The sequence below is a fragment of the Chiloscyllium punctatum genome, chromosome 36, assembly GCF_047496795.1.
Source record: "Chiloscyllium punctatum isolate Juve2018m chromosome 36, sChiPun1.3, whole genome shotgun sequence".
In the NCBI taxonomy this organism is placed as follows: Eukaryota; Metazoa; Chordata; class Chondrichthyes; order Orectolobiformes; family Hemiscylliidae; genus Chiloscyllium; species Chiloscyllium punctatum.
In genome coordinates, this window is record NC_092774.1 from 71,974,449 (window position 1) to 71,990,457 (window position 16,009).

General features: G+C 41.6%; 1 protein-coding gene across 1 annotated transcript in view; it reads right to left on the bottom strand.

Moving 5' to 3' along the window:
• LOC140460136 (scavenger receptor cysteine-rich domain-containing protein DMBT1-like) overlaps positions 1-14,474 on the bottom strand; it is a 46,734-nt gene extending 32,260 nt beyond the window's left edge. Inside the window, exons 1-6 of the mRNA XM_072554534.1 lie at positions 14,219-14,474; positions 14,056-14,097; positions 13,761-13,877; positions 10,236-10,343; positions 8,631-8,744; positions 7,398-7,529 (exon numbers count right to left, since the gene is read on the bottom strand). Of these exons, the coding sequence (XP_072410635.1) occupies positions 7,398-7,529; positions 8,631-8,744; positions 10,236-10,343; positions 13,761-13,877; positions 14,056-14,097; positions 14,219-14,474 (769 nt within the window). The remainder of the gene's footprint in view (positions 1-7,397; positions 7,530-8,630; positions 8,745-10,235; positions 10,344-13,760; positions 13,878-14,055; positions 14,098-14,218) is intronic.
• Between the last annotated feature and the right edge of the window lie 1,535 nt (positions 14,475-16,009).

A 16,009-nucleotide genomic window follows, 5' to 3' on the forward strand; every position in this document is an offset into this window, starting at 1 on the left:
GAAACAAAATTGGATGATCACAGAATGCAAAGTGAAGTTGTGGAAGCGTGTGCGTTATTTTCTCTCCCTCAAAGTCTGTGATCAATGTTGTTACAACAGCATCAGTGCTGTAACTCAGTTGTTTGTAATGTACATAAGTGTTTTGGATGAAACTGTAGGTGCTCTCATCAGTGATGTCCTGATCGTCACACTTATCATCAATATCGATTTAGAATCCACATCGCGCCTTTACTACTGAACGGCCTGTCTCTGTTTTGTTGTCTGCTTATTCTCCACATCTATTTCCCTTGAGCATCTCAAATGAACTGCACATAAATCAGCATTATCCAGCCCTCTTCAAGTCTGAATAACAGTCAATGTACTCGAAACATTAAAATCATATTTATCCCTAAGTTTCTGCAGTTCTTCTCTGTTCTTAATTCAGATTGCCAACCCCATCAGAACTTTGATCGTGCTACCATAGTTTCGAAACTGGGTACAGTTTAGCGTTATTGATTACATTCATTCACATTATCAACGATTTCCGTTTTATCCTGTGCTGTTTTGCACTATTCATCTTCAAGACAACGCCTGAGCCATGTCTCACAGATGCGCTGCAGAATTTCACATCATATATGGGTTGTGTTGTGATACAGGGCAAATTGCCAATCATCTGAAGAAATCTGATCTTTCAGACAGAGGCGATATGCATGAACACGCATTTTGATATCAGAAATGCTGGACATTACCAACAACTTAATTACATCTAAGAGCCGTAGCATGTTGTTAGAAAACAGGCAGAAGCATATTTTACAGCAGATCATAGTTTGGAATTTGTCAAGATTTATGGAAGGTTCAGTGTATGAAAAGGCAGCTTCTCAGTCTGCACAACCACAGAACCGTCACTGCACGTCTTGCCTTTCTATTCAAACAACAGGAAACACCTGGTACCATGTAAATTCTGTGCTCTAATGTTGTCGCCTGTTTCTCCTTTAAAATAAACAAAAACATATCCAGAAAAGCAGTAAATTCGGAATTAGAGTAGAGACTCTACAGAATCTCAAAGGGTACTTCATCATGGAAGAGCAAATCTCAGCTCCAAGCTCATGTCAACTGGGAATCTATAAATATGTTAACACCTTAAATCCTGAACGGTCGCACATACTTTCTGTAATCTAGTTACTGGTAAACAAACGTCTAACAGAATGGTCCAGCGTGACAGAAAAGATCAGTTTGAGATCCAAGCAGTGCGAACAAACATGAATTAGGATCAAAGACTAAGGCTATAGGTTTGAAGACAGCCTGTCTGTCACAGAATCACAGAGTTGCAATAGCGTTACAGACTGGAATGAGTTTGTTCGGCCAATCGTGTCTGTACTGGCTGTTCAAACACTCATGATTACCTAATGCCGGTATCCTGTCTTAACCGGATAACCTTGTATATACTTGCTTCCATATTCATCTAATGCTGTGGCAAGTTTCAATCTGCATTCCCCAAATTTCCAGGCAGTGCCTTCCATATCCTAACGTCCATCTTCGCTGCTTTTGCAGATCTCTAAACTACTGTTGTCAGCTGCTTGTCCATTTGTTTTCGGGAATGCTTTCTCCCGATCTACTCTGTCCAGATCTCTCAGGCAGGCAGGAGGGGATATGAAGCATGAACAAGACTTGGAAATAATTACCATCGAGAGACGCAGAAGAGGGAAAGTTGCACGAAGTCGGAGCAGGGATAAAGCAATGGGAATTAGACAGAGAAAGACATTGAGCACTGATGTCACAGAATTATATGATCACAACATACAACATAGGACAGACCTCCAAAGGAACTGGCCTTTCTGCCCAATATGCTTGTGTCCACCATGATGCTGTTCTAAACTGATTCCATTTGCATGCATATGGTCTGCTTCTCTCTCTATCCTCGACCTGTTCACTCAACTGTCGAATTCATGTTGCTTGTCATCTGCCTGTGTGGCTACTAAGGATAGCTGGTCATGTCGTTTCGTGGCTAGTTGGTGTTCATGGATGCAGATTGTGAGCTGTCTTCCTGTTTGTCCTATGACAAGCAACATGAATTCGACTGGGACAACACTATTATTATAGGACAAGCCAAACAGAGAAGAGTCAGGGAATTCCTAGAGGCATGGCACTCATCCACAGATTCAATCAATAGGCACATCGATCTGGACCCAATATACCGGCCACTGCAACGGACAGCTGGAATTGACAACCGGAAGTGGCAGATTCAAACCACTACAAATTCCGGAGTAAAGATCACAAAAGTTCTTCACAGGAGGATCCCAAGCACTGAGGATGTCACCTAGACTGGGAACGAAACGTCTGCAAGACAAATTCCCAGCTCGGCGAACAGAACCACAACAATTCTTCAATTTGTGCATTATTCAGCTAATTTAAACCGGGTCTAATTCTAACGCTAGGTAAGATGTGTGGCTGAAGAGATGAAATGGTTTTATAATTGGTGAATTCGTTGTTCGAAGATCACTCTGTGACTTCATCAATAAAACATATATTTCGGCATAATACAAAAATAACACCCATCTTTCCTCCACTTCAGACGCCATGTTCTCAAACAAGGATTACACAGAATGTGTTTTCAACACATGCTTGCGGACAATGTAAAACAAAACGCGATATTGAAAAAGGCATTCCCATTCTTTCGATAATTTCTTCTTGACGTGATTTCTGGTCTCCTTGTCCAGGTTTTCTTCCAATCGTAAAAAAAATATGCATTTTTACAAGACCTTGGTTCAGCAACACGTAGAATGCTGTGTTCAATTTTGGTTACCACATTACAGGGCGGACGTGGAGGTTTTGCAAAGGGTTCAGAAAATGTTTACCAGCATGCTGCCTGAATTATAAGGAACTAGAAGGAGAGGCGAGTTATACTTGGCTTGTTATCTCTGCAGTGGCAGATGATGAGAGACACTTGATAGAAGTCTGTACAGTTATGAGATGCACAAATAGGCTTGATGATCACAATCGTTTTTCCCGGAATTGAACTGGATCAAACTCGGGAAATGCATTTAGGGTGAGATAGGGAAAGTGCAAAAGAGATGTGAAAGGCACGTTTCTCACACAGGGTGGTAGGAGTGTGCAACTGGTATATTGCCACCCCGTAGGCCTACTTCCAATCATCGCAAATGTCATGTTAAGCGTCATCAAAGGTACTATCAAGCAGTGCCAGCCAGCATTAACCTACGCAGTCACTCCCAGCTTGAGTTCCTTCAGATTCAATCAGGTTCTGACCTCATTACTGCCTTGGTTCACACATAAACGAAAGAGCTGAATTCCAGAAGTAAGGTGAGAGTGAATCAATGGATATCAGGGGCCAAACTCGCCATTGTTGAGCCATGACTGACATGTGGGAAAATGGTCATGGTTTATGGACGTGTGGCACATCACCTCAAGCAGCTCTGCGGGAAATACTCAGGGAGAGAGAGGAAGAGGGACAGGGCAGACAGGAACATGAGAAAGTGAAAGAGTGAGAGACAGTGCGGGATCAGAAGGAGGAGAGGAAGGCTTAAAGATGGGGCAGAGGGTGTGGAGAACGGGAAACATGGAGAAAGACATGGAGTAAGGGAGAAATGAAGGAAGAGCGAGGTGAGAATGGGACAGGGAGAGGGAGAGAGAGAGATGGAGGACTGAATAGGAAAGAAGAAGAAGGCAGAGAGAGAAAGAGGCGAAGTGAAATGACTCTGTACCAATTGCTCCCTTGTGTTAAAAGTGATACAACGCCGCCCTCTCCTGGCCGATCAACGCCACTGCACAGGAGATGCTGCAGCGTGAAAGCCATCAAGCTACCATCAGAGAGAGAGATGCAGGCAGACAGATATTAGCACACTTGTGAGATGATTGCAATTGTACTTCGGGTTCCCTCAGAGTGAAAGATGTTTATGTGGAGAAAATCTATGAGTTTCTACTGCAATGTCGAATTGATTTATCTTTGGGCTGTTTCCTGACATTGTACACATTAAATCGAACATTTGCTTGCAACTGCATTCAGGCACCTCCCATTGAATTGTTTTTATTAGGAGACTCGATGAATTTTCTTGCACTTTGTGCAATTTACAATTCTATGTAATTTATTGAGTCAGATTCTAAGTGACGGAAGAATGTAATATTTGAGGGGCGTCAGGCCAACACTGGGTCTGTTCATCTCCTTCTGCACATATCACAGGGGCAAGATTGATTGAACAAAATTTCCACAAGCGCAGTGTTTGAAGAACAACGTTTCAATGTAACCTGGGAAATTCACAGGCTTGAATGCTTTATCCATGAAAAACTATCTGCCGCTTATGGACTCGTATTGGTTGGCTTGTGTCATTTGGAATACAAGAGGAGGACAGGGTTGGTGGAGTGGTTAGAGAGAGAAAGCGAGAGAACTTCCAAGCCTTTGACTCACGCATTTTTTAGCTTATTGTTTCATTCAAACTTCCCTCCCGGATAAAGTGTATCGCATTTCAGTCAGGTACAGACACACTGGTACAAACACAACAAAATGCAATGACACAAAAAGGGAACTCGCATCAACATGACCATGAGTGTTCCATCACTTTGAACAAAAGTGACAACTGAGAGAAAGTGGGGAATGGCTTAACCCTATTTCAACACATTCAACATCTAAAATAAACAGAGACTCCACTGCACAGAGACACAGTCACAGATATCGTCTCCTGATGTGTTCTCCTTTTTTTAATCTCTGTCTCTCCCTTTTCGTTCTGTCTTTCTCACCCACCACTCCCTGCTTGTTTACACATTAAAATATTATCCTACACATTTCTGACACTCAAACATGCCGTGTCTCAAATCATAGCTTTCCAAAGTTTCCTGCGTTGCTACTTTTATAGAAAAGCAGATTGTAAGCCACGATCCTTCTGTATGTTAACTTTCCAAGTTCCCTTCCATTTCCTGTGTACTTCCCTCCTGCAATCAGCTTTCCAATGCACTGGCAGAAGCACAAGTATTCTCATATTCAGAGATGCAGTTGCACAAGCACGGCTAATTACAACCACTCTCACTTCCTCACTGACACTCACACACATACACTGTGGCACTGACATCAACAAACGGACTCAGAATCCCAAAACAAACTTGTAATCATTGCATTTTTATTGTTGAATTGTCTCCTACATTTTGCCGCCTCACTTTCAGAAATATTCCCAGTTCATGGAGGATATGTAAATGGAGAGAACATTTCATTCAATAAACAGCAAGACAGCACTTCATAGAACTCTTTGGCTTGACAAGTTTAAAATCCTCCTTCATGCGGTATGAGAAAGCAAAGCAATTACACATGGAATTTCCTCAATACCTCATTGACAAGCCACAGGACCATCGTCCACTATTGTGACTTCAAACTTCCACACTGAGAAATGAATTACATAATATATTCACACATGAAAAATAACTTCGATGCACTCTGTTTATACCCACTTTTAACTCATTAAAACACACAGCATGCAATGTTTCAAGTATATATGCAAATATATTCATTTCAATGCCATAGTAAACGCTGCTCAATAACGACCAGTTGCAGCTTATATCGAGAAAAATATTTGGCAGATTCAAAACGATAGTCGGCGACTTCGCGAAATATTAGGACGTCCCATATTGAAATAGCTTCTAAAATCTGCCTGAAATGATAAAGAAAATAATTTGAGTCCACGCATTCAAGTCGCCTCTGGCTCCATTCACCGCACATGAATCAATCAATCCCGATATGAAGCTCTCACTCCATGGAGTACGGACAAGAATAATTCTGCCTCTGCAATGTCAGACTGATGATGGGCCATATTTGGAAGGCACATTGACATGTTTCTCTATCTGTGTGTTCGGTTGGATGGAATCGAGAGCCTGGAAATTACTCTGAAGAGTAGCAGAGATGTGTGCAGCAAGTGATCATTGGGCCAATATTTATTCTACAAACAACAAGCTCACCGAAAATATTATATAATGATCATCGCCTCTGGTTTGTGCGAATATTGGCTGGGCAATATCCTAAATTATAGTAGTTATGAAATGTTCAAAAGTATATTATTGGCCATGCACGATTTTGCAGGTGGGATGTTGATTGAAAGTGCAAGATAAACAAATATCTATGGTTTCTTTCGCTCTTCTAAAACAATTTAATAGATCTCTGTGAAACAATAAAAGTTGCTTTCGTCATTAATTTAAACAAGCCTCACGCTTGTCAAGTTTACCAAGATGACTTTCAACATTACATAATGCTCAAGATATTTCAGAATTTTGCAGAAAGCCGAGGCATCCCATTCTCTCCTCTGCATCCGAAACATTGGAACTCAGAGGGAAACGTAGCAATTATGGGTTTGATGCGTACGTTGTAAAATTTTGGATCGCACATCCAGTGCATGTCAACAGTGAAGGTGCCACTGATATGCGAGTTATCAGGGGAAGTCAGATGGATTTTCTGTTTGGACAACAGAGGTAACATGGAAATGGCTGAATCATTGCTCTATCGAATCATGCAGTGCAGTGAAGCTCATTTGGCCATTCGTAATCAGGATCAAACAACGGGAATTGCTAGAAAAACTCAGCAAGTCTGGACACATGATTGGAAGGCATCAAAGTTAAAGTTACAGGCCCGGTGACCCTTCTTCAAACAAACATAGGAGCTTGGTTGTCAGTGTGGTGACTGTTACATGTTACAGGAGGGTTCTCACAACAGTAATTAAACATCTCTGTGAAAAAGGAGGGAAGGTGAAGAATAATGGAAGGGGATAACGGGGAATACAAGGAACATTGGAGCAGCTGTTCTTTTCCAAAAGTCTATTCGAAAACACTGAAATGGTTAAGCAGCTGATCAGATAGTCTGGGTTTCAAAGACAGCCGTGAGTTATTGGCATTTGTAATGTTCTGCTTCAGGAGATGTATTCGTCTTCGGGAATGGGTGTGAGTGCAGTTCCTGAAAACAACCACATCAATCGCACGTCTCTTTGCACATTACAAGGAAAGGTCCTAGGCTCCGTAGTCCCTGTGAGCTACAAGAACTAAACCATTCAAAATGTTGAGCATGGAAAACCCCATCTTTCGTATTCTCCATACAGCCAGGTGATGACGCATTGAAACAGCAATTTTGTAGATTTTTAATTACAAAATTGGGTGAAGATCAGCGATTCGAAGAACTGACACGACGCAGTGTATGATGAATAGCATCGAATTCATTTTTTAAAGACGGTTCTTATGCAATTGAAATAAAAATCGTTCTCCAATAATACATTTCTTTCTTAGTGATAAGCTGTGGGGATAAGGGACAGGTAGCATTGGACGTTGTTCTTGGATTTTCAAGTAAATATAATATTATCATGGAATGGAAAGGAATTATGGCAGTGTGAATGCGTAGAAAGGTGGTTAAAGATGTGAGTATCTGTTATTCAACTCACCGAGTGAACACAGACCACTGTCATCATCTGTAAGTGTGAGGGGTTCTTCAGGATCACTGTCCAATTGTAACTTTCCATCATGAGATTCTGCATCTTCAGTCTCAACATCGTCATACTCACCACGAATTCGACCTAGTGGGAAAGATGAGCATCACTGATACAAATTGAAATACACAACAACGATAACTGGAAAACGAGATTACTGCCTCAGATAAGGCAAGTGCTGGAAACTGAGACAACAAGAGTTAGGTCGGTCATCGTAATTCTGAAGTTACGGAATGAGCAGAGTTGGTGCAAATTAGGATTGTTTTCTCTGGAAGTGAGAAGGTGAAAGGTTATCTGATCGAATTATTCAAGATAATAACCCGGATGAGTTGGGTATACAAATAAAACTACTTCAACTGATTAAACTAGTTTAGCTCGAGCTGTGATACACAGAATTAATGTCAGACCGTTCAGGGAAGGTGTCAAGAAAGGATAAAGCTGTACAAGGGTTTGGAAATACATTTCCCAAAGATTAGCTGATGTCTGATCAATTCTTAATTTTAAATGTGGCCGAGATTACTGTTGGTCAAAGGTATTTATGCAAATGCTTCAAAGACAGGTAGCTGGATTTTGGCCACACCATAGTTTAGAATTATCTCATTGAATGCAGGAAGAGTTACGAAGGGCTGAGAGACCTACCGCTGTATCTATCTTGCAATTGATTGACTTGGATCTGAGCATACAGAGTTGCTGGCATGGCTGGGATGAGTCATGAAATGATAACGACTGTAGTTGGGGAAGACAGGAACGAACATTCTCTATGGTGGAGAGATCAAAGATCAGGGATCATACATTTCAGAGAAGTGATGGGAGAAGTAAACAGGAAATATTCGACTCTCTGCCAGGAAGGTTGATAGAGGCAAAAGACACTCATAATAGTATTCAGTGGTACACTTGCAATGTCAAGAGATACAAGGCTGTGGGCCAAGGTGTGCTGGCAAATACGATTAGAATGATAACCTGGTTGTTTTTGGCCGGCACGAGCCGGACCGACAATCCCCATGATCATGTGGTATCAAAACAGAGGTTTTCACTTTAACTAACACTCCTTATGAAACAGCCAGTGCTCACACTATCTTGTGAATGCAGTGGTCACATTACCTTGTGAGGGTTGCCATCGTGAAATTTTGGACAGTGTCGACAATGTAGGACAAAAAATGAATTGACAGAAAGTGAAGCCATACACACCTGGAATGCTGTTGGATTCCACCTCAAGATTTTCAGATCCGGGATTATTGTCAGTCAGGTTGTGGCTGGTGTAGTATTCAATGCGATTGAGTGAGTCAATGGAAGCATAAATTACTAAAAATAAAAATGGTGAGTTATTTTCAAGCTCGAATTCCAAGAGAATCCATGACCAAAAAGATTTCGAATAAGCTGAAAATGTGTTGCTGGAAACGCGCAGCAGGTCAGACAGCATCCAAGGAGCAGGCGAATCGACGTTTCGTGCATGAGTCCTGAGGAAGGGTTCATGGCCGAAACGTCGATTCTCCTGCTCCTTGGATGCTGCCTGACCTGCTGCGCTTTTCCAGCAACACATTTTCAGCCCTGATCTCCAGCATCTGCAGTCCTCACTTTCTCCTCGAAGACTTAGAATGAGGCAAGTATTCTTCAGCCAGAGGCTTGTGAATCTATGGAACACAGATGGCCATGGAGGCAAATCAGTGTGTATCTTAAAACAGAAATACAAAAGTTATTGATTAATAAGGGGATAAAAACATCCCAGGAGAAGGCAAAGCAAAGTGGATGAGAAGCACATCAATCCTTATTGAATAGCAGAATAAACTCGATGAGCCAAATGATCTAATCCTGCTCCTTTATGTCGCAGACTTATGGACTGTAGTTGAAGGATTTATGTTATTAATTGTCGGGTGACAACAGAAAGTATTGTTCTTTAATCGTGACTGCAGAACTATCTGGAATAATGTCAAGTGAACCCACTGCGGAAAAGAATATGATATAAGAACTAAGAGCAGGAGTACTCCATCTGGCCGTTCCAGCCAGCTCTGCCGTTCAATAAGATCATAACCGATCTTTTCTTGGCTTCAGTTCGACTTGCTCATGGTTTTAATGTTCACAACATCATTCACCCCAGCTCTAAAATCATCTGATGAGGCAGGGAATTCCATAAATTCTCAATCCTGTGGGTGAAAATGTTCCTCCTCAATTTAGTCCTAAATCTGCTATCTGTACTTTTCAGGCCATGTCCGTTCAAGTCATAGTCATTTCGAATTTTATTCCAACCAAAATGGATTATTTCACATTTATCATCTACCAGACATTTTCTTTCCATTCACTTACACTGTATCTGAACACCTGCAACGTTTCAGAGTCATATGCAGACTTTCAGCACCACTCATCTTCTGTGACTCATCATATTTGTTTATACATTGATTCCTCAATTTTGCTTCCACTCTTTGGTGCTGTGTGATCCCTACTTATTGCAAACTTTATATTATTTTAAAATCAATGACGAATTGATTAGTTGTCCAGCCATCTGAAGGGGTCAGGGTGGAACCAGGTTAGAAGTGAAATTGATAGTTCAGTTTGCTTTTTCAAATACATGCCAGAAATAATCTATCAGGAATGTAGGGCAGTGGGAATTATCATATTGAAATTCTTCATCTCACTAAATGCGGACAGAGACACAGTTAATGAGATAGCTTCCCACACACGACGACCGTGTTTTAACTATTAATCATGTTCATTCAGTCATTAATCATGTAAGACTGCAAATTGAATGGAAGCTATACTTATCCAGTCACGATTCACTGTACAATAGGAAATACATACCTGGTCCATTTTTGTGACCCGTCCTCTTGCCAGGGGGAACATTCTCAATTTCTTCATAGATTCCTTGGTACAAACCAAGACTTGAGCCTCTGCCACCAAGGTAAAGTTCTGTTGAATAAAAGACAGACTGGTCAGCATTTGTAGCTGAACATTCGCAGAAACAAAGTCTTTGTTTCTGAAGAACCTTTAGAGAGAAGAATGAGTTCACACAATGCTGGTGATTAGAATCTTCACACAACGTTAACTGATCGCTGAAGGCAGAAGATCTTGGAAAAAACAAATGAACACGCCATGATTAATTTCCTTGTCACATCAGGTACCGAACCCTAGCATGTTAAACAGAAAGAGCGAGTTGCACTTGTTGGTATAAATATGGGTATTTTGTTCGAATTTTGCTGATTCAAATATTTACTCAAGAAAATTTTCAGCTCACAATGGTGCATGTGAGTCAAAATGTTGAGTGCAGAAAATGAAACTCTTTAATGCAATGAACAAACTAAAATGTTAATAACCTATAGAACATAGAACATAGAACATAGAAGAATACAGCGCAGTACAGGCCCTTCGGCCCTCGATCTTGCGCCGATCAAAGCCCACCTAACCTACACTAACCCACTATCCTCCATATACCTATCCAATGCCCACTTAAATACCCATAAAGAGGGAGAGTCCACTACTGCTACTGGCAGGGCATTCCATGAGCTTACGACTCGCTGAGTGAAGAACCTACCCCTAACATCAGTCCTATATCTACCCCCCCTTAATTTAAAGCTATGCCCCTTTGTAATAGCTGATTCCATACGTGGAAAAAGATTCTCACTGTCAACCCTATCTAACCCCCTAATCATCTTGTACACCTCTATCAAGTGACCCCTAAACCTTCTTTTCTCCAATGAAAACAACCCCAAGTGCCTCAGCCTTTCCTCATAGGATCTTCCTGCCAAGTAGTCTACCATTAGCCCAGTAATCCATCTTTTTATTACTCTTACCAAAGTGAATCACTTCACACTTAGCTACATTGAACTCCATTTGCCACCTTTCTGCCCAGCTCTGCAGCTTCTCTATATCCCGCTGTAACCTGCCATATCCTTCCTCACTGTCTACAACTCCTCCGACTTTCGTATCATCCGCAAACTTGCTCACCCAACCTTCTAACCCTTCCTCCAGGTCATTTATAAAAATGACAAACAGCAATGGTCCCAAAACAGATCCTTGCGGAACACCGCTAGTGACGGCACTCCAAGATGAACCTTTGCCATCAACTACTACCCTCTGTCTTCTTCCAGCCAGCCAATTCCTAATCCAAACCTCCAACTCACCCTCAATGCCATATCTCTGTATTTTCTGCAGTAGCCTACCATGGGGGACCTTATCAAACGCCTTACTAAAATCAATATATACCACATCTACCGCTTTCCCCTCATCTACCTCCTTAGTCACCTTCTCAAAGAATTCAATAAGGTTTGTGAGGCACGACCTGCCCTTCACAAAACCATGCTGACTATCCTTGATCACATCATTCTTATACAGATGTGCATAAATCCTATCCCTTACAATTCTCTCTAAGACTTTGCCCACAACAGAAGTGAGACTCACTGGCCTATAGTTACGAGGATTATCCCTACTCCCCTTCTTGAACAAGGGAACCACGTTTGCTAGCCTCCAGTCCTCTGGCACTACTCCTGTAGATAAAGAGAACACAAAAACCAAGGCCAATGGCTCTGCAATCTCCTCCCTTGCTTCCCAGAGAATCCTAGGATAAATGCCATCAGGCCCAGGGGACTTATCTATTTTCACCCTTGCCAGAATTTCCAACACCTCTTCTCTACATATCTCAAAGCCATCCATTCTACTTATTCGTGCCTCAGTATTCATATCGACAACAATGTCCTGTTCCTGAGTGAATACTGACAAAAAGTGTTCATTCAGTGCCTCCCCAATCTGTTCAGCCTCCACACGCAACTTCCCATTAATATCCTTGATTGGACCGATTCCTTCCCTAGTCATTCTTTTATTCCTAACATACCGATAGAAAGCCTTAGGGTTTTCCCTAATCCTACCAACTAAGGACCTTTCATGTCCCCTCCTTGCTGCTCTTAGCTCTCTCTTCAGGTCCTTCCGGGCTACCTTATAACTCTCAATCGCCCCGATTGAACCTTCACACCTCATCTTTACAAAGGCCGCCCTCTTCCATTTAACAAGGGATTCCAATTCCTTATTAAACCACGGCTCCCTCACACGACCCTTTCCTCCCTGCCTGATAGGTACGTACTTATCAAGGACACTCAATAGTTGCTCCTTGAACACGTTCCACATATCAATTATGCTCTTGCCTTGGAATCTACTTTTCCAATCCACACATCCTAAGTCATGCCTCAACGCATCATAATTTCCCTGCCCTCAGCTATAACTCTTGCCCTGTAGTACACACTTATCCCTCTCCATCACTAGAGTAAAAATCACCGAATTGTGGTCACTGTCCCCAAAGTGCTCACATACCTCTAGTTCTAATACCTGGCCTGGTTCGTTTCCCAGAACCAAATCCAGTATGGCCTCACCTCACCTATATTTCTTTTAAAAAACTTGATAACATTGAGGAGATTACAAATTAATGCTCAAGACCCTGTGGTGCTTACAAAAAAGGTTGATAATTATGTTATTTGAATTGGACTACTTTCATTAAACAATTCCATAGTTATGACAATTCGGTAAAAACCAAACTGTGAGACGAATGAAATAAGGTGTATCTTGATGACATTGATCGTGATAGACGAAGTGCACAGTTTATGTGGCTATATGTAAAGGAAAAATTAAGAGCATGTGAAAGGATAGAAAATGATTGTTCTTAGTGTTGATTGTCATTGGCAACTCGTGGAAAATGGTTCCCAGGCCAACGCTTTTAAATTACTATGCAAAGTATAGAAGTATCATTTGCTCAGTCAAGGGAAGCCAGTTGTTGCCTCACTGAAAGTTACCTTAAAAGGACCCTTAATCCTCTCAATGTTCTTGGGTTGTGGTTGCAGCACCCAGACACTGAAGAACCATAAATGAATAGTAACTAATGAAGAAATATTTGGACGCAGTCTGCAAATATCTCAAAGAAATGGAGACATATTGCTGTATTAATTAACTTGTTCTGGAATGTCATGTATATGTTAACTGAAAGATAAGAAAGTGCAGTCTTTATATTTCTTTCCCAATGATAATGACTGGAGAAACTCCACATTACACGTTAATTCAGTTACACTCCAAATATATTGAACGACTTGGTGAATAATTCACACAGTTAGAATATTCTTTTATCTGCTATTTGCAGTTTTGATGCATTTTATCTGCGTGTTTATTAAAACTTAGCGTTTCATTGGGCAAACTCCCTCGAAGAAAACAGACAGCCAAGAAATGCCGCACAATCGTGACCACCTCAGTCAAATGCTGGATAAGTGCAATAAGAATCTACAGCACCGAGAACATATGCAACAGTGAAAGTGACGCAGTGTTAGCTCAGTCGGTAGATGTGATGCTTACCTTTCGTTTGCAATTTTCTCTGCATGACCACCAGTAATGCGACCAACTCACAGATTAACAAGACTCCCAAAGATGAACAGACGACAACAGGCATAGAAATAGGTGGACTTTCCTGCCCTTAAAGGAGGGAGTACAAATGGGTTGAGCATAGTTAAGGTCTGCCATGGAAAATTGTAAATAATCATCATTAAGTAAACAATGGCACTAGCTTCAAAATCGTGAAAGTACCAACAGCATCAATGTCACTTTTCTGGAAAGTAACGCGAACACAAATACTAATCTTAGTCAGGAATACCTGCAGGTGAAGGTGAAGGGGAGGCCGTCACCAAATCGGATCCTGTGAAACAGAAAGTACGAATAATTATGAAGGGAAATTTAACTTTGGAAACCAAATGTTTGCCCTGATTTTCGACATTAATGATCACGGACAGGCGCCAGTCAGTCAGCATCAATCTTACCAGAACACTTTACACTGGCAATTTCCTTGTGATGACACTTCCTTTTCGCTGGAACTGCAGAGAGACAGTCAGAGAGAGAGAATTCTCTTCCCTTGCACTTCACATCATTCTGCCAGATAACATCTTTCTCCTGGGAGAGAACGGCCTCATCTCGGGCTGATACAGCAAAGCCACATCCCAGCTCTCTGCAGACAACATGAGCATCAGTTATATCCCAGGAATCGCCACACAGCGTTCCCCAGCGTTTATCGCACATGATTTCCACTCTTCCAGAACAGTTGCTGCTTCCTCCATGCAGGTGCACACTGTCTTGCGTATCTGTGGTACAGAACTGATTATTAGTGAATTCAGTACAAAGCAGAATCTCCAAGAGTTGGCACAAAGAGAAAGAAGACGCACCTAGTTGTTGATGGCAGTAAGTTGAACTGAGGGTCTGCTCCTTTGTCACCTTGCTCTCTGTTGAAAGGAGAAAGATGCTCAGCCTATTCGAAATTCATGTTTGAAATGACACCCGAACATTGAGAAGGCTTGTCATGTTACCTGAACAAACTACACCAGCATCGTCCCGGTGTTGACAGTCGTGTTGACCCCACGGATCTGTGTGACATTGCCACAGTGTCGACTCGTGGGACAGACACTCCATCTCATCGAGCCAAATAGTTCCCGTTCCTGCTCCGAATGATTGAGCGTCGTATTCAACATTCTGGAACGGACCACAGTGCAGCTGCTTACAAATCACTTTGGCAACGTGTGAATCCAATGTGTCTGAACACACTGTTCCCCAGGACCCATTGTAGAACACCTCCACTCTTCCCTCACAGCGATGTTTTCCATTCACCAGCCGCAGCTCCTTGTGTTCTGTTCAAACAATAACAGATATCCAGATTGTTAGATTGTTCATGTTTCCGGTGTGTGTTGTGATTGCCGTAACGAGCAGAATGCATGACAGGAACAAAGGGAATTGCTGGAGAAACTCAATAGAATCTGTGAAGAGTGAAAGCACAGACAAATCTTCAGGTCCAGTGACGCGTATTCTGAATGGCGGAAGCGTCACTGAACATGAAACGTTGACTCCTCTTTGTCTCGACAGATGCTGAAAGACATATGACTTTTTCCAGAAATTTTCCTTTTTGTTTTAGATTCGCAGCATCCGCGGATCGTTGTGATCAGTTTTCTTAATAAAGCTTAATGCAATGGAAAAAGGAGTGAGCCAAATGTGCATCGTGCATGGAGATGAGAAAGACTTCACCAACACACGTTTAGAATCTGGCGAACTGTTTGAGAACCCGAAATGGTCGAGAAGCAGAAACTGACAGAAAACAAACAGCCTGTGTTACAAAGTAAATTGTCCACTTTGCAGAAGTGAAGATCCACTGGAAATGGTTCTGATATCATGGCTGCACAATTTTATATATACATTCAATCAATTTTAAATTTGTATCACCAGGGAAGTTTCAAACTGCTCAGTTTAAAGCAAATTACGGAATATTTTTACTGTTCTGAAAAATCATGCAAAACGAAAGTGCACAGTAATAAATAGGCAGTAAAGGTGTGTACAGGAGCTATGTCTCATGCAGGGAAGTCTGGTCGGAAATATAAAGAGATAACAATCACTCCTTCATTTTCGAGTTACAAATAGTTCGATAGACACACAAACAGGTCTCATATTTCTGGTGGCTCGATACAAAAATAAAGATCATAAATTTGGGATGAATTTTTAGGAAACCCTTTATGACATTCAGGACAACATTGTCATCCACTTGGAGTAGTGACAACTGATCAAAGATGACA